Source organism: Sebastes umbrosus, chromosome 13 (genome assembly GCF_015220745.1).
Source record: "Sebastes umbrosus isolate fSebUmb1 chromosome 13, fSebUmb1.pri, whole genome shotgun sequence".
Classification (NCBI taxonomy): domain Eukaryota; kingdom Metazoa; phylum Chordata; class Actinopteri; order Perciformes; family Sebastidae; genus Sebastes; species Sebastes umbrosus.
Genome location: NC_051281.1, coordinates 22,288,014 through 22,311,776, shown reverse-complemented (window position 1 = coordinate 22,311,776; position 23,763 = coordinate 22,288,014). Strand labels below are relative to the sequence as shown.

The window sequence follows — 23,763 nt, the reverse complement described above, 5'->3', positions numbered from 1 at the left end:
TCATTTGCTTTCTCCTCTAATATTGCGAAGAAATTACAGTCCATTTGTGTTGATTATCTGAGTGTGGAGGAGGCACTTCAGTTAAAGAAGTAAGGTTTTCTGCTACTGAGCAAAAAGATTCAGCTGATTTAGCGTGCGGATACTTGGTTAAATCTCCTCCTGTCTCTGTGTTTGCGTTGCTCTGCCTGACTCTCTTTTTGCCACACACATGCATAGACAGTTAGACAGTTTGTGACCCATAAATTCAGCTCATGATCCTGCTAATTATTACTATTCACTGCTTCACACCCTGCGAGTGAAGGTCTAACACTGATCTTCACGTCAGCCCAGCCAACAGGGAACATACAGCCCAATGATTTCCATAGTGGTTTTAATATCATTATCAGCCTCACCCCACCCTGCATCACCCAGCACAGCACAGCACAGCACCGCACAGCACCGCCCGCCCCTGCTCTGCTCTGCTCAAAACCAACAGAGAATACTGAAATCTATTATTTGCTTCATTTTGTATTTAATCCGCCACGCTTAGTAGATTTCTATCTTTTTTTTTTTCTTCTTTTTTTTTTTTTTGTCTTTACAAGCACGGCAAAATTGTAATGAAATAATGCCAGCAATTAATAATAAAAACATTTGCTTTGGACAATGTGATTGAGGTTCAGCATTTTGATTGTGTTTCCCTCTAAGTTCAGAGTTAATGGGGATTATAGGAAACAGCACATGTCAGCAAGTCTACTGCTCTTTACAGAGGGCTCATTATTTCCCATATTTATGTAAAAATATCAGTATAAATTTAGTATATAAATAAAAGCCTTCTGATTTAAACAAAATAATGCAATATATGATATAATAAGACATAAATAATGCAAAATCTGTGTGAAAATCTGATTCTACAAACATTCAGCAAACACACTGTTTTTGTAATTATCTAAGGGAACCCAAAGCAGCTTTTTTACATTTCTTCCCAATTTGTCTTTCTTTTAACAGAACAATATTCTTAGCTGTCCACACCTGTTTACTATAAGTGAACGATGTCCTAATACAGCAGAGGACATGGGTGCATGGGGATATAAAATCTGGTTGAAAATTTGTTGAACGTGATCAGAACATTTAAAAAAAAAAAAAATGCGGGTATTTTTTGCAGAAAATTGTTAAAAAACAATGTGCTTTATCTGTTGTCATAAAACGTCATCATGGCAAGTGCAATATAAAGGGCTGACATGTGTTGTAAATGTAAAGCATCTACAGCAGGTTAACACAGTAACACTGCAAAAATTGTGTGCGACATTTCATCCAACCATTTAAACTAGGGCTGTCAAAGTTCACGCGATAATAACCTGTTAGCGCAAAATGTGTTTAAACGCCACTAATTTCTTTAAAGCAGTAATGCAATCGATCTTTCTGAGGATGTAGTGGGCTCAGTTTTAAAGCTAGAGTGAAGATACTGGTATTATTTGAAACTATAAAACCTAAAGAATCCATTGGTACCATGTCATGTTAGCTTGTCACGAAATAACGCTCCAAACTTACACTACATTTTGGCGTGGAAAAACTGTCATGGCCATTTTCAAAGGGGTCTTTTGACCTCTGACCTCAAGATATGTGAATGAAAATGGGTTCTATGGGTACCCAAGAGTCTCCCCTTTACAGACATGCCCACTTTATGATAATCACATGCAGTTTGGGTCAAGTCATAGTCAAGTCAGCACACTGACACACTGACAGCTGTTGTTACCTGTTGGGCTTGAGTTTGCCATGTTATGATTTGAGCATGTATTTTACTCTAAATGCAGTACCTGTGAGGGTTTCTGGACAATATTTGTCATTGTTTTGTGTTGTTAATTGATTTCCAATAATAAATGTATACATACATGTGCATAAAGCAAGTATATCTGAGTATTTATTACTTGACAATTCTCCCTTTAAGGTACATTTGGAACAGATAAAAAAGGTCTGATTAATTTGCGATTAAATATTTTAATCGAGTGACAGCCCTTATTTTACCACATCCACACATGTTTACACTACAGGTTACCTTCTTAAGTGCATATTTGATTTGTAGTCGGTCAACTTATTGGTAGAGGGTTTGACTGACTATTCAGGAGTTTTGTTAGAGTAACACAATCTACACCTGGGATAAACAGGAAGCAAGAAGAATAAAGAGGCTGAGGGACTACAAATCCTGCCAAAGGCTTCACATTTCTCAGATTGTATTACCAATATTCACAGACAGGAACTGAAAAAAAAAGATTTCCATTCCAACACTGAACATTTCTACCGGCTACTCAATTTGTCTGCCACTTCTGCAATCTATTTAGAACACATTAGAATTGTAAACACTGAGTCAGTGGTACCAGACAGTAGAACTATGGAATATATCATGTAACGTTATTTAGGAATAGCTTTTTTTAAAATTATATTTCTTAATATAAGGAAAATCTGCCATGGTGGCAAGCGAGTGATAAGACATTTTTACCTGTCACAGCCAAAATGTACCCTGTATTTGGCTGTTCACAGACTTAAAAAATCTTTCAAGTTCTAGAAATGTCAAGTGGTTTTTTTTTTTTGGTGAAAAAAATACACTGGGAATGCAGACTGTTCTCTGGTGGGTCTAGAGTTTCTTCTAGATTTTTTTCAGTGATAAAAGTGGCATTATCTTCCACTTCAATTGGTACAAAAAGTTGATAACACTTGAAGGCACCCTGACCAACAACAGTCTCATAGAAATATGAGACACATTAACCAAATGTGGGCTCCTTGTCTCCACTGTTAGCTCAGTGGGTTCTCCTGCCTCCACTGATTTCGTGATATCAACTAGATTCAGATGTTTCTGCAGATTCACAAACCTGCTCTGCTCTCTTTAAATTGTTGAGCCTTTGTCTTTGTTATTAGACTTAATTCTCAGAATTAAAACGTACATTATAGGCAACTGGAATAGAACCGGTCCAGTAGAGCACAAATGTAGTACTCAGTCACTTGCTTCTCATAACATCTGTCACTTCCATACATAGTGAAGCTAAGTCCTTACCTTAAAATGTATATTATGAGTTTAGAAAAGAAACAATACAAATCACAGTTCTTCTTATAGTGGAAATCTTTCACAGCATCATGTAAACTACACCACTCTTATTTTCTTTTAAATTAAAGCTGACTCACCTTTTTCATTGTGCATCCTCTTTAATTCATGGCTCATGTCGTGGGCCAGGTCTCCCTCTTTAGGCCCAGGCGGGATATTTGGGGACAGGCCTAGGAGGGCGTGGTTCATGTGCAGGCCGTTGTGGTGTATCGCTGGAGGGAAGATGACAAAACAGTCAACAGGAGTGGCATTTGGAACATTATTGAGAAGACGCTTTTCCACTTAAATTGACAAATTTTGCTTTTTTTTCTTCACCATTTATCTGTGTGACAAACGTACGTATCCTATCGGAGGAGCTTTCTGTGTGGGCCGGGGAGCTGGACACACTGCTGCTGCGGTGGGACGACGGGTGACTGCCGGGCCTCCTGTGGTCTTCTAAGGAAGGAGCAGGGGAGGGACTGTCCGGCACCCGTTCCTGAAACCCCAGCAGCGCCAGAAACACATACCCTCAAAATAAATATCTGATGTAGACTGAAACATTACACCACACGAAGGAAGGAAGGAAGTTGCGTTTAACCATCTAGTATTATAACATTACTTAGGGCTGCACGACTATTTTGATCGATATTGAGATCGCGATTATTTATCCCGACTATTCCTAGATTTTAAGGGCAAAATATTTTTATTGCAAATTCACATTTAAATAAACAGAGCGCTGTTTTCACTTCAATGTTGTGCTAAATTCCAACTGTCAAAAATTCGAAATGTTATCCTTGTACTTTGTTATTGTCATCTATAGTGGTTATTTGCATACAAACTTCAGATGATTAGGAAATAAATTATTTTATTTTTATTGATTAAAAAAAAAAATCTTGAAATTAGTAGTTCTAATTCTATATTATAAGCTGCTTAGAGCTAGTGTTAGGAAGTTAAACAGGTCCTAATCCCTCTCTCAATTATCTATTTTATATTGCTGTGAAAACATCTCTTTCAAACAACTGTAGCTTCTCACCAAATACTCAATTTTACGAGATTACATTTGAACGCATCATGATAGCATTACAATCTACCATCGCCCAATACTCCTTTTACTGAGTAGAGCTTTAATTCACCATAAGCATCATAACGGAGCTGTCTAGCGTGTAGTTTCTTGCTGTCGGCAGATGAGCTGGTCACTGTGATTACTGTGAGCTGCATCATGGGAATGAATTACGATATAACAAGAGCCTGATTAAGTTAGTTGTTCTTAAAGGTATAATATGTAACCATTGTCAGCCGCTGTTTGTGAACACAAAGCTTTCGAAGTTGTCTCCTCCTCGTCAGCTCGACGAGCGAGGGAGGGAGGGAGAGATAGCAGCGGTGGTCGAGAGGGAACCACGTTATTTTCTGATTGTTACCCGGCGGTTACGTTCTAAAACAATTATGTTTATGACCACTTTAAGGTTCTTGCTCCATGGCTTATTTTGTACTTACCATTGTGACAAATTGCAGCTTTATGTCTTCTTCACTCACGCTGAAGAGCTTCCACACGGACGACATGTTGTGTGGTTGACATTACTGGCTATACCGCTGTGTGCCGACTTAAAACCATCATGTGGCGGCTGCACATGTGTGTCTGACCGGCAAAAACATGGATATATGAGATTTCTGAAAACCGGTCAATCGGCTGCTGACTGATGGTGCATCTCTAGCTGTTAGTTTAGGAAGCGCTTGATTTACGCAGCAGAGTTTTCTATGAGCGGAGCACGTATTATATATGTCAATATTGCGGCGATCATGTGATCGCGATTAATATTCAATTAACTGTGCAGCCCTAACATTACTACTTTAAAATTTACCTTTATTACAGAGGTGACCATTCTGGAGGGCAGACTCTGGCCCTGTGCTGCGGCGGCCATGTTTGCAATGGTGCTGAGGTGGTTCATCTGGCTCATCGCCATGGTGACAGAGGCTGGGGGCAGGCTGACTGGGATCAGGGGGTGTGGCATCATCATGAAGGGGAGTTCCAGGCCTGAGACACATGAAGAGGTCGTTGGTTACTCAATGATGCATATTATGAGTGAGATACCCACAGGGGGAAACTTCTGAGGCGCTGTCTGAAAACTCCAAACCTGCTGCTGTTAATTCAGCAATCAGTAATTCCCACCACTGAGATACCCTTTAAAATTGGTGTCCAATAACACTAAAGCTTTACACTGCCATCCATTAGGAAAAAAAAAAAATGGAATAATTCAAATTAATCGCTTCTCGGGTATCTTTCCATGTTAACATAATACACATAAATGTTTTACAACACATGTTAATAATAGATACTACTGCAATAATAATAAAGAAAATGGGGATGATAACTATATATACACAGTCATTCAAAGACCAAAGTTTACACAGCAATAAAGATGCATCAATTATTCCGTGATGAATAAAAAGGGCACATTATGGAAATTGTCTCAATATTTACATATAAAAAAATATCTCTGTAAAAACAATCTTGAAAGCCATTACCCAAATGACTAGTTAAATGTGCTAATGACAAACAAGTACCGTCAGACCGCAGTATGGCAATGACTTTAGGCTAATTATAGCAGCCTATATTCCAGACCAGAGAGAGAGAGAGAGAGAGAGAGAGAGAAGAAGAAGAAGTAGAAGAGAGCGAGACCAAAAAGAGACTTTCAGCTCACACAATAATGGGATTTTCATTTCTTTTCTTTTTTTTAAACACACACAAATTATTCCATTACAACATCAGAGATGTCTTACAAATGTTTTAAATTATTCAATTGCTGTCTGGCAATAGACGCCTAATTGGGAAAATTGAAGACATTAGTAGTCCGAAAATGTAAAGAATGTCTTATAAAGATACCATGGGGGGTTAGTAGTTAGTCAAACTGTGGCCCTGCACTGCGCTTCTGAATGGCTTAATGAAAACAAGCCAACTTTCAAAGGACATGAGCGCAGACAGAAGGTCAAAGCTAGGTGTCTGTACCCCCCTCAAACCACCGCACCCCCCACCTTCCTCCTCCCTCTGCTCTATGGGGACTTTGAACTGGCAGGATCAAAAGTGACTGGGAACAGTTTGGTCTCATTCCTCCGCCACTCAGATGCTTTTCCTCAAATGCTTTAAAGAAAACCTCATAGACACTATTGGATCTGATTGAGCTTCTCTGTTGATTTTTCACTCTTTTTTTTCTCTCTTTTTCTTGGCAGCCCAGTTCAAGGTAAAAAAGAAAAAGAAAAAAAAAATCTGCCTGAAAGAAAGAGGGGGGGGGAAAAAGATACTGCGCTACAGAAAGCTGATCCACAAAACAACTCCACTCTTCTTTTTTCTGACAAAACATCAGTAGCCAAAGGGCAAGGAGATCTGCATGGCGACGCCTCTAAAGAGAAGGACACTGGTTGAAAAATGAAAGGACATGAGAAGTACTCCTCTCTGTCATTCCCCTCTCCTTCTAAAAGAAGCATTGATTTCCATAAGAAAGATGGCATGCAGTTTCTCAGTGGCGAGTATTCCCAAACAATATAAAGCGGCGGAGATTAAAGAAAGGCGGAAGCCAAGCAGCACCTTGTATCAGCGCCTCGGCTGTAGCTCAGACTGAATCAATTACCACTCAGCAGGCTAAGCTCAATTAAAAAACACCACAGAGGGGCCTGATTGCGGGGGTACTTACTGTAGGACAACATGGGGAGGTTTAGGCTACCTATCAGCCTTTCAAGGCCACTCAAGGGCCAGAGTGAAGAGACTTATTCTGCCTTTGAGGTGGATACATTACACCCATTCAATCAAACACGCATTAAAGACACATGGACGTAAGTAGCCAAATTTTCACCAAATCAATAAACTGACGAAAAAGGGTACAAAATAAAACTGTTAATCAAAAACTTTATCTTGTATCTTTGCCATATCTTGACGTTACATGAATTTATGTGATGTGTCTCCACCTGAGGGACAACCCCGGTGGAGAAACAGTGGACCTCTGTTCGCTCTAAGTGGTATTAGTCTCGCTTTCAGTGCCTGTCCAGCCCCTTTCATGTCACCCCATCCTAAAGCAGTGTTTCTCCCATAAAGGCCCATTCAGTGCCACTGTAGGGGAATGTGTCACAGACCAACGAGGGTCCACCAAATCCCTTTATTTGTTGCTGAAAGGAGCCAGGTGAGGAGGATACTGGTTCATTCAAGGAATCTGGCATTTTTTTGCAAGACAGTTAAGTGTATTTATCCCCCCTTTCATTCATATGCAATTCCTTCCCATTTGTTTTATCCTTTCTAAATAAAAGCAACTGCATTACACAGGCCGGAACAATTTTGAACTTAATACACAGGGTGTATTTCTTTTCCAAAAACAAAATCAACAAACATTAGTCAGACTCATTAATCGCCTCGATATTGTGTAGATATTCCAGTGGGCAAACCGTTAGAAACATATTTGTCAGATTGTGTTTATCTCCGATACAGAAGTTCAGACCTGATGAGAGGTGAATTCCCACAAGCCCACCACCCCCCCCCACTCTCTCCTGAAGGGCATAAACAATGCATTTGGAGTAATTTACCTGAAGTAAGCCTGAGGGACCTGCAAAGGTGAACTCCTATTTACCATCATTAAAACTACAAATCACTTAATACCAATATAAACAGCTCAGCTATTATGTTGGCGCGGTTGCTCGCGAGTTCACGCATGGATAAGCAAAGATCTGAATCGCGGAGGATGAATTGAATGAATTAAAACAGCCCTTGGTAACGGCATGATTAAAAAGCTGTTACATCAGATCCAAACCGCACGGCTGACGTGGGTCCGACACTTAAAAGCATCGCACCGAAAAAAGATTGAATGTTGAATGCTTTAAAAATGATTAAAAAGAGAGCAGTAATTTATTTTGATGACAGAAATGATAACCTGCGGTGATTTGTGCGGCAGTTAATCTTCATCTAAACAGGACTTCAGCCTTTCTGGACGTCTAACCCTACGGAGGAAAATAAGAACAAAAAGGGACTAAGCCATTGTCATTGAAAATGGTACGGAGGTAGCAGCCAGCCCCTTACCCTTAACTCTGTTGTGGACAGATTTCCCCTGACAAAAATTAAACTAGCTCCTACTTGGCACTTTATTATCTCTTCAACTGAATGATTTATTGTTTGTGGAGCGAAAGAACCAAAGAGAGGGGGAAGATTACATTTCCAGCCAAAGCTCAGGCCTGATCTCGTTTTTTACTCCCTCTGTCCAGGAAAAAAGCTCCCGACAAACAATAATGTCAGCTGTAATTGATCGGAGGTCGCCGGCTGGGCCTGCAGTAAAAGCGCACTATTTAAGCGACAATCGGCCCCGCGCTCTTCAGACGCTGGCTAATGAAGCTGTCTGTCTGGGCTATTTACCTTCTCTTAAATGGAAGGGGAGAGATGTACTGTAAGAGACAGGGCTGGAGAGGATCTGCCTCTCGCTGCCGTGAAATAGGACCTGCACATGCCTCAGGAATGTATAATTGGTTGGCGCAGCCAAAGCTGGGGATCCGGTGCTAATTAAATGACTTGTTTAAAGCCTATCTGTCTTTGTTTGGGAGGCTCTGGGCTTCAGAACAATGCATTGTAAATGCTGTTGTCAAACAAACATTCCTGGTTATCCTTTGATTTGAATTGAACAAGACAAAGGGCTGATTTGCTCAGCGCTAAGCCTTTGGTTTTCATCGTGTTGAGATATTTTTTTTTTCCCCTCTTCTGATCTGTCAAACTGAACAGGACCATTCCAGTCAAGCAGCTAAATGAACTGACTGACTGCACAATGCATACGCAGTTCCGCCCGCCGCAAAACAATCTCAGTTTTCCTCCTAATTGCGCTTGTAAAAATGCCCCCATGTCGCGTATGTATTCTCCAACAAAGGTGAGACGGCGGCGCACACACATGGAGAAGTCTTTGTTGTGGTCGTATCAAGGATTTGCACACCGGTCCCAAAAGGAAATGAGCGGCTCGTGAAAAAGTGTCTGTCATGCGGCAAGACATTTTAGAGGTCTCTCCATAGCGCTAATCAGCTATTCATCTTTACTATAACTATTAATCTCCTCCAAAAATCAGAAGCCCTGCCATGTGAGATGGAGGGGAGCCTTATAGCCATTATATCAAACATAAGACGCAGCCTCCATAAATATGTTGTCTGGCATGGTGGTGGTGGTGGTGCCACTTTACACAACACAAGCTTACATATGCACGGAAACACAACTGCCTCCACACACACACACGCAAACAAGAAAAAAACAGACACACACAGATGGCAGGTTCAGTCAAGGCTGGTGAGTCCTGTTTCTCATTAAAATGGGGGGAGAGAGGAAGGTATTGAGCTTTGATGTAGCCACCCACAGCTCCTCAGTGTCATTGAATGAAACTTTGAAGCCTTTTGTGTTTACGCAGTTAATGTTGATAATAAAGCAAACATCTTGCCTTTGTTAAATACCTGCTGTACACTCACGTGTGCGCACAAGCAAACACGCAAACGGACACATAAAAAGAATGCGTCGCGCGGTAACAAGGTGAGGTAAACATGAAAACACACACACACTCAGACAATGACGGCGTATAGATATGTATTATGTACACGCGTTGTGGTGGAGCCAGCCAAACATAAAAACACATGCAAACAATATCCTTTACATTACGAGAGCAATGATTGGACACATTTCAAGCAAATTCAACAAACACAACGTGTTCTGCACGCGAGGATAAAGAGATACGCTTTTCCAATGATTCGGGCGGGCGAAGATTTCCTGCCAAGATGCCTAATGTAATGTAATGTATGAGAAACCATGATAAGAAAACATTTCTGGTTTGATGAGGTAACATAATTGCTTCCCTACCCAAACCACTGGAGTGTAACATGTGGTAGAAATTACCAAGGAGACAGACAAGAGGTGTTTGTCCTTTAAGTGTATAAAATCTAAAGCAGGCAACTTTTATAGGATAATTCCAATCCTCGGCTCTAATGGCACGCATTCCTTATGAAAATTGAAAGATCAATCATCTCCTTGACAGATCTGTTGTGGAGAAAAGTTCTTCCCCATCTTTGAAGAGAAAAATGCTAAACACGTCTCGCCGTCGCCGCACCAGCCCCCTTGTTTTAGCTGTCTATTTGTCTCTTTGCTGAAAATGTTAACGAACAAGGCAATAATCAAGCCATATGCTTGCATGTGGCAAATCTCATTACAGTAAATGACCTTTACCAACCAATGCCAGCATCCTTGTGCTTGATAACACAGAGCGTATAGGGTGGTGAGGGGGGGAGGAGACAATGGTGGGTTTAGTTAACGCAATCATGCACATGGCTGGGGGTGGCCAGGACGGCCAGGCCTTCAGGACACATTAGCAGACACTGTCCGCTTCTCTAATTTGGGTCGGAACCAAGCTCACTTTACATTTGTCACACATCACTCTTGATAAATACGGCAACATCGGCGCGAAAGCACCAACATCTGATCGCTGACAATAAGCCGTGGCACGGAAAAGTGCTGCGAGCAGAAGAGGAGAGCAGAAGGAGAGGAGAGATATTACTAGCAGCTGTTACTACTGCGGGTGCAATATATTCAAGCCCAATCAATAAAGCTGCTACAGACAGTGACACCCAAGCAGACAGAGGAATCATTTTCATCTGATACTTAGCAAAGGCTCCCCTTTTAAAAAGATTGCTTTCAGTCAATGACAACCAGTTGTCATTTGACTAAGGCTCCTGAAATGAAATATATTGACGAGCGTTATCAATCACGGCCCACTCTGCCGTCATATCACTTTGGTGGAAGAGGAGGGGGGATCGGTTTGCATGTGGTCATCAGATCATCCGTTTTAATTACAAAATTAGCATCACTACCTCCTGCGCTCTCACTTCCTCCATTACAATCGCCTCCTGAGAGAAAATCAGTAATGCAGTGTATAGTTTACAATAGTGCTAATGAGTTCAAGGTGAACTGACTGTGACGTGAATCTTATATGACTGCAGTCCCAAAAAAAATGTTGTTAGTTTGGATTTAAAGTCCGGGTAAAGCAAAAACAAATATGTCTTCTGAGTTCGTCACATCAAAGAAAAACATGTTATTAACCACCCAGACAAATTTGAATGATAAATAAAATTGCCAAGTATATCAAATTGGTAGGGCTGTCAAAGTTAACACGAGAATAACGCGTTAACCCAAATTCCTTTTATCGCCACTTATTTCTTTAAAGCATTACCTGAAGTTGTGTTTTTAGGTTGTAGAGGGCTCATTTTTAAAGCTACAGTTAAGATACTGGTATCATATGAAACTAAAAAAGGAATCCATTGGTACCAACCATGTCGTACTAGATTGTCGAGAAGAAGCCTAAATAACGCTCCAAACTTGCACTAAATTTTGGCGAGGAGAAACTGGCATGGCCATTTTCAAAGGGGTCCCTTGACCTCTGACCTCAAGATAAGTGAATGTAAATGGGTTCTATTGGTACCCTCGAGTCTCCCCTTTACAGACATGCCCACTTTATGATAATCACATGCAGTTTTGGGGCAAGTCATAGTCAAGTCAGCACACTGACACACTGATAGCTGTTGTTGCCTACTGGACTTGAGTTTGACATGTTATGATTTGAGCATATTTTTTATGCTAAATGCAGTACCTGTGAGGGTTTCTGGACAATATTTGTCATTGTTTTGTGTTGTTAATTGATTTCTAGTAATATATACATACATTTGCATAAAGCAAGCATATTTGCCCACTCCCATTTTGAAAACAATATTAAATATATGAGAAATCTCATATTGAACAGATAAAAAAATGTGTGATTAATTTGCGATTAATCGCGATTAACTAGGAATCATGCAATTAATTTCAATTAAATATTTCAATTGGTTGACAGCCCTAAAAATTAGGTATCAAAATCCTGAAAAAATAAGTAGTATTATCTACTCTGAAGTCCACTGAAGGCGCTGAAACCACACCCAATCGCGGGTAAAGGTTGATTACTAGGGTTGGGCGATATTGATTATATACAGTATGTACAGTTACAGCAGTATTTACAACACTGCTTGTTGGCCATCTCACTGCTGCACGCTACTGTTGCAGAATGTTAACAGAGACTTCCGCCAGCTGAGCCGGCTAACTTCTGGTTTAGCCCTATGTTAACTTCAATTGGGATAAAATAATTCAATCGTGCTTGGGTAAAAACTTCATGGATTCATTGACGGCCCACTGGGATTTGTCCCAGTATGCCAGATGGCCAGTACACCACTGCTAGCAAACTGTAGGCTGTGGTAAGTAAGAATAACTTGGGACTGAGTGAAAGAGCCACTGATGCTATGTGCTTTTATAGTGTTAGGGGAGGGGTTATGCTAAGGATTGCTCCAGTGCGTCATCAAGCCATGATTTCAGCCCGTCCAAAAAAATCTTGAACACGAAAATGGAGAAAAACGGTCAAACTCCACAATTCAGTACTACATATTTCACACGTTTCCAGCACTTATTTTCTAACATGTATAATGTGCTCAGAAACTAATCTCTGATTTTACTTTAACTGGACTTTAATTACATTTAAGTACACAGATGAAATAATAAATAACATTATTTTAAGGTTATTTCAATCATTTTGTTGGAATGGGAGTATTTTGTTATGGATTCTAAACACAATTTATCAAGAAAATACCTTCCCTTGTTTGTTCACGCTGTGAAGGACATGCTGAGATTGTGAAATTCCTTAACATTGTTTGAACTTGCTCTACTCTCTCGCTCTTTATCTCGATCCCAGGGGAGAGGCTGTGTGATGGCGAAGATGTCTGGCCTCCGAATGGCTGATAGCTCTATTTGGATGAGGGTTCCCATATCATAATTGAGAAGAAACACCTTTCGGTTCAGGCAACCGACAAGAGTGCTTTCGTGGAACAGAACCAACTATTTCGATCACACAAAATGCTCTCTGATTCCCCCGCCCCTGATTGCACCATAGTCAGGCAACGGAACGTTTTTTTTTCCGGGGTAATCACAGTAAAAGAGTCATTTTGTTGTTGTCATCACTGTCTTGTCATTACTGTTACTGTGTGTACACAGTAATATTATTACTCTATGCTAATGATTCCTCTTAGACATAATCATAGTGAAATGAGAGCAAATGATATACAAGCTCTAATGCTGCGCCATCTTTAGCTGTGTATGTGGAAAACAGCTCCACATGCCACGCAATTACACGCCGTGCATACATTTCACATTACTCCAACCTGCGAAAGCCCATCATCACTGAAAGGTTGAATGTCATTTATTACACGTATCACATTTACACCAAGTGACATTGTCTTTTCAAATTGTGTTGATCTCTTCACTTTCAAAGGTCAGCCCCTTCCCTGGCTAAATTCAACCTGACAGAGAATAGTGAGGAGGGGACAGCCGAACGCATGCATCACCCCCTGCATCAAAGCGCTCCAAATTAATCTATCCAATTAATGAAGAATGAGGCCTAATGTTGATGAGGGATGACAACTCGACTGGTCAGTTGTTTTTTTATAGCTCTGCTCCTGCTATTGTGAGCTAACCACAAGAGACAATCAAACAAATATTTCCGTGACACGAGGTTTGTCTCGTCTCTCCTCGTGTCTGCTCCTCTATATAGCGCTCTGCGACTCCCGCCGCCACTCAAAGATGATAGAACTTGATATGGATCATTACGGAAATAATGTTTAATCAATCCCCCCCGTTATTGTAATCTATTTCTGCAGTTGTCTGCGTTTTGTGTGTATTTTGTAGCAGTGCGCCTCACAATTTCCCAATCATGCATATTCAAGTGTTACGCCGATGCTTAACAGGCGACGCAACTGGAATTAGAACGAGGACATTAGACTTCATTAAAAAGAGAAATGATTATCAGGTTTATCTTTTGAAATGTCTATTAAAATGTGTGTGTCGTTCTTCACTTATCTGTCACCTGGCTCCCATGAGCCTGGCAGACTAATAGAGAGATGGTGAGGGCCAAAGCCCAAGAGAGAGACAGAGACCCATCAAGCTCTTTACTCAGGCTGGAAGGCTGTCTGTCTGCTCTGCCACTCTCTGTCTAGCTCAGTGTGTCTGATTCAGTTAATACTCCCCTTTTTTTTACCCCCCCACCGCCAACACCTGCAGCTTAAACAGACCCTATTTAGTCCGGCGCAGCCTCGATATCCAAATAAAGAAAACCAACAACAAACTGTAATTGCATAAATCTGACACGACAATAATCTGTCGCAGTGAAAAGAGGCGTTATGATATGTTCGTGAAAATGAATTCTATTCAGCCTATGGCTACAATCTAGTCACTCTCAAGAGCTTCGGCTGACAAAGGCTCCCACAAGAGAGCTAGAGAGGAAGATGGATGAAGTTGCCCCTAGACACTCATATCAGGTCAGTATGTGCTTTATCCCCTAATGGTTAAGGTTAGGATTGAGTAGGGGGTGATACTAGATCTGAGCCTGAGGGCCATTGTTCCGTCTAGAGGAGCAGGAAGTAGCCACCATCCTCCATCATGGCCCACATTTAGCATGCGGCTGGGCCACCAGCACTAGTGCAGCAGCTAGCAGGTTGGAGTGCAGCAGCTAGCTAGTTGGATGTGTCCTTCCACCCAGAGAGCTTTATTATTAGAAAGGACATAAACAGACTAATTAAATCGCAGCAGTGGAGCTGGGCTGACAGCTGGCGCAGAGAGTGTGACCAAACAGATCCCTATCAAAGTGCAGGAGCAGCGTCTCTATATGTGTCCTGCTTTTATGCGCGCACGACTGTCTGTGTGTCTGCTGACACGCATGCCTGTATGTTCCGTAAGCGTACGTACGTGTGTGCTTGATTTTCACCCACTTTGTGTTTATTTTATAATTGATGACTATCATTTTTTTTCCCACTCTAATTTCATTCATACACACTGTCATCTTAATGTCTTATTTATCCATCTAGCGCAGAGCACATTGACTCACTGATATGATCCAAAATGGTACAAATGCTATCCAGCAGAGCAGTAAACACTCCAGTAATTAGTGCATGGTCTCCAGGCTGACTCCGCTCGGCTCTGCAGCACGGCCAAGCACGGACCCCATATAGAGAGGAGCCTAGTTATGCATTGATCTTAGAAAATTAAGGCTAACTGCCCCAGATTGCGGCGTCTTGATGTACCTTCTGGATGAGCAATGTACTATACTCAGTATTGTTTGTAGAGTAAACAGGATGATTTGGACTCGCTGTGCTTTAAAATGAATACGTCGTGAATAATTAATGCCCCCCCCCCACACACACACACCTTAAAGCGTTGTTATCTGTGTGACCGCGAACGCAAAACCACTGATGATGAGAAAATATGGTTTTAACACGTCAATAATGGTGAGTGCAACAAGAACGGCCTAATCAATGAGGCTGCAACGTTTGCAAACAAGGACTTGAATTATAACGCCGATAATTGATCCCTTCCATTTTTCCCCTCTCTCCTCCGTGTGATGTCATTGTTTATCGATCGCGTCCTCCCAGTGAGGGATGATGGGAAGTTTTAGAGTTTGTTTTTGCTATGACTTTTGCCCCCCTCCCTCCCCTTCCCCTCCACCTTTCCCTCTTTTCTCCCCCCCCCCCACCATCACCCCCCCCCCCGCCCTTCTCCATTTGAAATTTGCAAGCTGTAGCACCAGCTTAACCAAAAAGGATTAAGTCCCATACCCAACTGAGAACACAGATAATGCTCAGTAATTGGTAAAAAATGAAGATGAATGGGACAGCTAGATAAGGACCAATTAGCTGCTGGGAGTGTACAGCTGTGGTCTCCTCACAGAGCGCTCTCAGGGGCCAAGGCCCCCTCTTTCTCTCTCACGCGAGCATGTATACACACACACACACACACACACACACACACACACACACACACACACACACACACACACACACACACACACACACACGCACACGCACACGCACGCACACACACACACACACACACACGCACACGCACACACACACACACACATAGACGCTTGCATGCATACACACACACACACACACACACACACACACACACACACGCAAACATACAAGCGCGAGGGTGGGGCTTGCAGAAATTAGCCTGATGACCCTGGGAAGAGAGAGAATGATGCTTCCTCATCATCTCACCCAGAACCTCTTCTCTCAACTCTCAGTCAGGCAACACTCCAGGTACCTGTCACCAGCCGTCCAGCCTCAGCCTAGCATGTGGCTCTCCGCTCCCGGTTGGGCGCAGACAGCCTGGACTGAAGCCACAGATGTGAGACAAAAGAGCTTTTAGGTTTTGGGAGTAGAATACAACTGCTATTGTGGTGTTACGGGTTTAGGATTAATTCAAAACGTACATTAGAAAAAAAACGAAAGTTAGCAGCGTCTTCTCCCTTCACTTCTGCTGTCTGTCTGTCTGTCGGCGAGTTATTTGCTCGGCGTGTCGTGGCATCATCTGGCTGATGACAGTGGAATTCCCATATCTAATTACAAACAGGATTTCAGCTCCATTAGAGTTGTGTGGCGAGGAGTCAGATGAGTGGCAGGGCAGCACCCAGTGGCCAAAGAGAGACAGAAGGCGAAAGACAGAGAAGTAGGTGAGACAGAGTAAAAAAAGAAAAGAAGACAAGGCCCGTCTTATCTTTTCTTCCCACTCCTTTTCTGCAGGTCTAAAGTAACGCTGTGTTTTCCTTCCGCGGCTGGAAAAAAAAAAGCAATTCCTTCTCTTGAAATTGGCAGGTGTTTGTTAGTGGGCAGCTGACAATATTTTCTCTCCCAGTAATGAAGGTTGTGGCTGGGGTCAATGCACTGGGAGGGAATGGCGGTCTGTTTATCCCCCTAAAGGCCCAGCGCCACACGTGTTTTGCTTGGTCTGTGATCTGTAATTGTGGCATTTCCTGAGAGGCGCGGGAACAATCCACATTGTGCTTTGAGAGAGGGCTCCCTCTGCCCAACTAAAGGGTGTGAGGGGGGAAAAATCAAAGAAAGACACCCCCGACACACACCTCTCATTCTATCTCTATGTACATTTCCATGTCGCTCCGTCACCATGTCTCTCTCTCACTATCTTTCTATCTCCCTCAATTACTCCTTACAGACATATCTATTTCTTTCTCCCCCTTCTCTCACTCAGGATGTTTGGTTATTTTGGCTGAGAGTTGAACTGGCTGTTTTTTTCTCTCCTTATAATTAATAACATTGATGCAAACAGGAAGGTCTAATTGTGATGAATATTTAATGCATTAGCCTGTTCAATTTACATCAACACAAAGACAGCGACGGGCAATCCAACTCTACAAACAGAACAGAGTGTCCTTCACTGGCTGGCTCTGTTGTGCTTTGCTTTAAGCTCTTCACAAAGATCTGCTTCAGACAAACACGGAGATGAGGCACCTGTATTTTAGCCCCGAGGAGGATTTCTTTTTCTTTTTTTTCTCCAACGGGTTTATGTAGAAGCTCTTTCTGATTAAATGGATCCATGTCCTTTAGTGGTATTATCAGAAGCACGCTCATTATCATATCAATTCCTATCGTGGTTGGTAACATAATTTGTGTAAGTAAACACGTCCGTTTGTGCGAGTATTAGTTTAAGCTGCCTGATTATAAAACTCCGGTCCGTTTCCTCAGAGCAGCTGTGGTCTGAGAAAAACAACATGAAGTCATACCCCAGTCAGCAACAGTCAGTCCAGTCCCAACAAAGCTGCAGCCAAATACAGTTCCCTTTCTGCCCACTCCATGCTATATCAGTCAAGTGATTTATATGTTTGGATTGCGGTTGGATAATGGGCTCGAGAGCTGGACATATTAGGCATTCACACTCCAAAATAGTTTGTGAAAGCAGGCTGCAGAGCGAGACACTAATTCTGTAATCACGCTTTCTTGTAAGTCAACTGACAAAATGCTTTTTTATCAAAAATAAACATGTGAGTGGAAGCCCGGGGGCTAGATGAAGAAGACAGCATGCTGCTAGCTGTGTTTCATGGCCCCGCGGTGCCGAGCAGGGCCATATTTCTCCGGCGTATTATCAGGATGACTCCTGCTGGCCACCCTGTCACAGGAGAGTGCTTGATATAAACAAGAGATTGCCGCGACACCCAGTAATCAATATTAGGATGGTTTCAGTACCAAACATCATTTGTCTCTGTGACCATTCCTTTGACCAAACGAAGCATTAATTCAAATCATAAATCTGAGCTGATTTAAATCCCGAGGAGAGTGAGCGAGAGAGAGAGGCCCCTGTCTTGACTGCCTGCCCCTAATGATTTATTTTCTACATTTCTGCGAGCGAGAGATTTGTCCATACTCACTGACAGGTCACCTTCAAACGCCAGTGGCAGACTGTTCATCACCATGCAGACGAGCATCTCATCGCTGCGAGTAAATATTAAAGGAAAAGAATCCAATTGATTGTGGATGGGGCCGAGAGGCGTCACTGCCATATATTTCACTCAGGGAGCTAATGCTGTGGCCCGTGCACCCACACCTAGAGCTGCTCCCCCTTGCCAGAATTATGATTCTACCGGGAGCCTGTGTGGCTGGCTGTGGGCTCAAGGTTACAATTTAAATTGTAAAAAGATAAAACAGTTTCTTATTAGCTCCATTGCCATAGCCTTGCTGTTGGTACTCACATTTATCTTTATTTCCGTGACCTCGTATTCTTTTTTTTTTTTACATACTCCATTCTCTTTGGAGTGATGACCTCACACTTTATGCATTTTGCATTGTTAAATCTGCTTAGAAACACATCCTGTTTCCATCTCACACACCATAAGCTCCACGGTGTCAAGTATTACTGATGAAATGTATTCAGGAGTCGAGCCATTTATTACAGTAAGTGAATCAAAACCTCCATTTAGCAACCAAAGCTACAGGGATTACATTCGGTTTATAATTTGGAATGGGCTCATGAAACCGCACTAACATACATTATCATTCTCTTTAATACACTAAGTGGTTCTGTGTGATATTAGGAAAATCCTTCTGCATTTTTCGGGCTAATAATTAATTGAAATGGCACATAGTGAAAAACCAATGCTCTCACAGCAATTCAATTAGGCCTTGTTAAAAGCTGATAGCTTTGGGAAACTGTGTTCACAGTTTCACTTAGCTATTAACAATGTTTTTTTTATGTTTTTTTGTCTTTAAACACAAAAGTGTAACACGTGAGGAGAAAACAAGACTTACCTCACCAGAGTGGATATTTACACTGCATACAAACTGAACAAAAACAATATGTCTCCATTTTATTAAGAAAACAGCTGTATAGTGGAGACAGTCATGCCAGTCTTTGCTTTGTATGGGATTATACGTCTGTTTTTTTTGTTTTCAGTCCTGTATATGTATTTGGCTGTTAGTTAAGCAGAATATCAAAAGCTACTTAACAGATTTCAATTAAATTTGATGGAAAGTCAAGGAACAAGTGATACGCTTTTGGTTGTGATCCGGAGAAATAGCGTGACCATGATCCAATTTATAAAGCACTTTACATTTTGTTACTATTGAACCATTCAGTCTGTTCTCATACACCATTCATAGCTATACTTACAAAAAGTAAGGTAATCTGTATATATTCCACAAAATCAATTTATATATAATTCACGTAATCGTGAACCAGGAAGTATAAAGAGTGACAAATGCCGCATAGGGAGGACGTCGGGGTGGATGATTGTGTCAAAAAACATTAGATTTTCGCCCAAGAGACTGGTGTTCGTACCCCGTGTGAAACCAGAAGTCAGTGTTGATTTATTTGTCACGTAACTTCCGTACTTAATTAACGCCCCTTCCGTAGTTATTTTAATCTAAACCACAACCTTTTCCTAAACCTAGCTAAGTGGTCCAGTTGCCTCAAGTCTATATTTTCCTAAACCTAAGTAGTTTTGTTGCCTAAACCTAACTAAGTAGTTTTGTTGAGTAAATTCAATCTTTTCCAAAACATAACTAGTTTTTTTTTTGCCTAAACCTAATTAGGTAGTACGGTAGCCAAAAGTTGATCTTTTCCTAAACCTAAGTAGTTTTGTTGCCTGAACCTAACTAAGTAGTCCTGTTGCCTGAAGTCGATCATTTCCTAAAGTTAACTTAGTAGTTTTGTTGCCTAAACCTTACTAAGTAGTTTTGTCGCCTTAAGTCGATTTTTTCCTAAACCTAAGTAGTTTTGTTGCCTAGGTCTAACCAAGCTGTGTATTGCAAAGATGGTAATTTACTTTGAAAAGACTGTATACATGTAAGGAGCGCAAATTGACATGGTTGCTGGACATTCCGAGGAAAACGCACGAAAAAAACAGGAATAACTTTTCTTAAGATATCATACGAAACGTTGTATGAGGATACGTTAAACCATGACACGTGCAAGCAATTGTATTTCTTTTATTGTAACCCTTGGTTCTAGATGAATCTATCAGTATAGGCCAAACCTTTTGCACCAAAATTGTCCCCATTTTCAATTTGAGCAGGTTTTCCCATACTCATACCCATTTTGCAATAACTGGTTGCCAATTTCTTGCAAGTGGTCTAATTAACAAAAACTGCCTTAACCCTTCAACTTTGGTCTATGAATTCTCTGAGTGTATGTCAAAATGGTGATACGAATCTAAGTCTTAATGTGTGCCTTTGTGGCTGCACACACATGAAATAGTTTGCAACAAGCATTTGTCTTCCATTTATGCGAGCGCGAACGTGTTTGTGACAATATGTGCTTGAAGGGCATCCTCACCGACGCTGGAGCTGAGGTCTCCATTCTCTCCGTCGACCCCGTGGTGGTTGGCGTTGCCGTGGTAGCCGCTCATCGCCTCCAGCTTGATCTTCTTGACCTTCATGGCCTCTGCGATGGCTGCGTTGGCAGCTGCTGCCGCCGCTGCTGTCAGGCCTGGAGAGAGGAGGCAGCAGAGACAGAGCGCTTACAGACCACGCACTAACATGTCTGCTGGGGCTGAGCCACTGCACCTGCAAAACCTTTCAGAAACCTGCCCTGGCGAATAAAAAAACAAAACAAAGAAAAAGGACTTTTGAAATAATAAAACAATGAATAATTTTATACACTATGGGGAATAAGCGCCTACGAGATCACAGCTTGGTTTTTCATCTTCTGACAGGGGATATCTTCACAGCAGGTTATCATGCTGATGGGATGGATCGGTGTGTGTGTGTGGCAGCATATGATCTTTATGAATGTTGCACAGTCTCCGGTATTCCACGGCACTATATTGATGTATTTGTACCTTGATAGGAACAGATGCAGTCAAGATAATAGTGCATGATGCAAGCATTTTGTATGTACAACATATAATACACAAAGTATGCGTATATATATATAATAGGGGAACAGTGATACACTGTGACACAGGGAGACAGAAAGAGAAGAGAACTATGTCTCAAAAATCTCCTTATCGAGGGTATTTCAATGATACCTTCTAATGTATTCAACAGATCTAATCGCCCTGAATAATGCCTAACATTGGTATTCAAATTCTTCACAGCTATACACTGTAGTGTCTCATAATAACACGGCTCTTCTGAGAGTCAAGGCCAGTCATCAAGCAGAATGGAAAACTATAAACAATGTACCAAGGATTCAAGTTTTTTGTTATTCTAATACTTGTAAATGGCTTTGAGGACATTCATTACTTGAAGGGCCAAGTGTGGAAGTTAACTAAAGAACGCGCTTCATAAAAAAAAAAAAAAGGGTGAAGGAACGTATGCAATTCAATATCATTTCTATTACATTCACAAAAGCAAAACCAGCAACACACTCAGGAAATTAATGAGGCAAATAGACATAAAAGAGCCTATTGGGCATTAGGGCACCAAAAAAAAACAGAACATGGTGTGTTTCATTTTGTTTTGTTCAGACATTAAAAGAATTGTGTGTTTTTTTTTTTACTGCCAATAAAACGTGAAAAAAAGTTTTCAATTTCCAGGACAAAACTACAGAAATATAAAAGTTATTTTTTTCTACCCTGACGTGCCTCTGCACTCTGTAATACATATAGGGCTGTGTATTGGGAAAAATCTGGCGATACGATACTTATCATGATACAGGGGTTATGATTTAATATATTGCGATACATTGCGATGCTGTAAGCAAGGTGATATATTGCCATTTTTAAAATCTAATATTAGGAAAACTGTCATAGTATAAAGAACACAACACCATATGCATACAATCTGAGTACATTGTTTTTTTAATGTAATCAGAACAGTGGGATCTGCATTTACATTTATCACATTCCCTGTAACATCCAACATCATAGCACCACTATGAGAAGGCGCATACACTGAGAGGGCTCATCTCTTTGCAAATGAAATACAGTATTGACTGAGGTAAATATTAAAATACAGAATTTATAATACATTCCTTAGTATGCACCACTTGAACAATTTTGTCAACATGCCAAATATCTTTGAGAATTCTACATGGATTCTCCTCAGGCCCGAGGCTGCTGTTTTCATGAGCAGACTAAATGACTATTGACATCACATTTTAAATTATCATTCACATTTCCACTGCCATCTCTAAATATGCACCGGGATAGCAGTGTTCGACGTGGTCGTCCACCTCGATCAAAAATAGACTTGATATGATTGATATAGTAAGTCTGAGATTATAGACATACATATGCTGAGCACACTGCAGAGATCATAAAGCATTGGTTTGTCATTGTGGTATTTCCAGGGTTCTGGCGTATTGGACGTGACTGAAATCTTTATTCATGAGCCTGGTCTCAAACAGCAGGGACAAGATAGCGCTAAAGCTCCTCTAGGCCTGGATGTGTCTCGGGAGAGTCCCGCGACTCCTCTCGCCAAACCCCAGCAACAAAATCAAAGATGCATGGCGAGGAAAAGATATGCACCTATTAGTGGAATCGCTCATATCCCACAATACCTGCCCTTTTTACAGGGGCTGTTTCAACTGGATATGCAGGTTTTGCCTTATACGTTTGACGCAGAACAAGCGAACGTCTGCGTTTATCATCACTAAGCTGTCACGTCTCCGTGATGGGACTCAAGAGCAGCTATTAGCCATGCATCTGAGGGGAGACGCAAGTACAAGGAGAAGTAGAAATCGAACATGTGGCTCTAATAGATACATGAGAGCATGCGCACACACACGGACACGAACACACACTGACAAAACACGCACACGAGAACATACCGGCCTGGGCACCCCTCTCCTCTCATCCCCCAGCTGATAGGCAGATGGCGAGAGTCACTCTGAGCCACTGACATGGAGGTGCATATAATTTAAAGCCTTGTTTGCATCTTAAAATACATCAGTACCATATTGACGTACAGTATACATCATGTCAGCGAGGGCCCTCTCGTTTGCAATGGGCCCTGGCTGCTGTTCAATATGCATGGGCAGAGCAAGGGAGAAAAAAAAAAAAAAAAGCCATTGCCTCATAAGAAGGTGATACTTCTCCACATAATGAATGTGGCCTCTGCCCAGTCTGAAGGTCAGCCTTCATTTGTGTATAATGGGCAAGAGTCAACTGTTTTCCAAATGAGACGTATGCAGAACAGACTGCCGAGTAAATATTGAAATCACCTCTGGGCTGTTTGTGTGATAAATTCCCCCCACAAATCAGGTGCCGCTCAAAGGAGTGCCGCAGTGGTGCTTTCTGAAGCTCTCTAACTTTGGCTGCGAGAACACTGTGGTTTATTGCACTGCAGCCCGTGTGTCCACACCATTTCCTTATATTGTAAGCAAACAAAATTGTAAGAACAAAACAAAAGAGGTA

The 23,763-nt window shown here is 41.5% G+C and overlaps 1 protein-coding gene across 20 annotated transcripts in view; it reads right to left on the bottom strand.

Annotated features, from left to right (window-relative positions):
* dachd (dachshund d) overlaps positions 1-23,763 on the bottom strand; it is a 138,952-nt gene that overhangs the window by 25,387 nt on the left and 89,802 nt on the right. For 12 of the 20 annotated variants that reach the window (XM_037789597.1, XM_037789589.1, XM_037789588.1 and 9 more), the window contains 4 exons: positions 20,739-20,891; positions 4,912-5,084; positions 3,389-3,566; positions 3,154-3,285 (listed from right to left, as the gene is read on the bottom strand). In XM_037789597.1, the coding sequence (XP_037645525.1) occupies positions 3,154-3,285; positions 3,389-3,566; positions 4,912-5,084; positions 20,739-20,891 (636 nt within the window). The remainder of the gene's footprint in view (positions 1-3,153; positions 3,286-3,388; positions 3,567-4,911; positions 5,085-20,738; positions 20,892-23,763) is intronic. The other 8 variants (XM_037789596.1, XM_037789604.1, XM_037789605.1 and 5 more) reach the window with 6 other exon arrangements.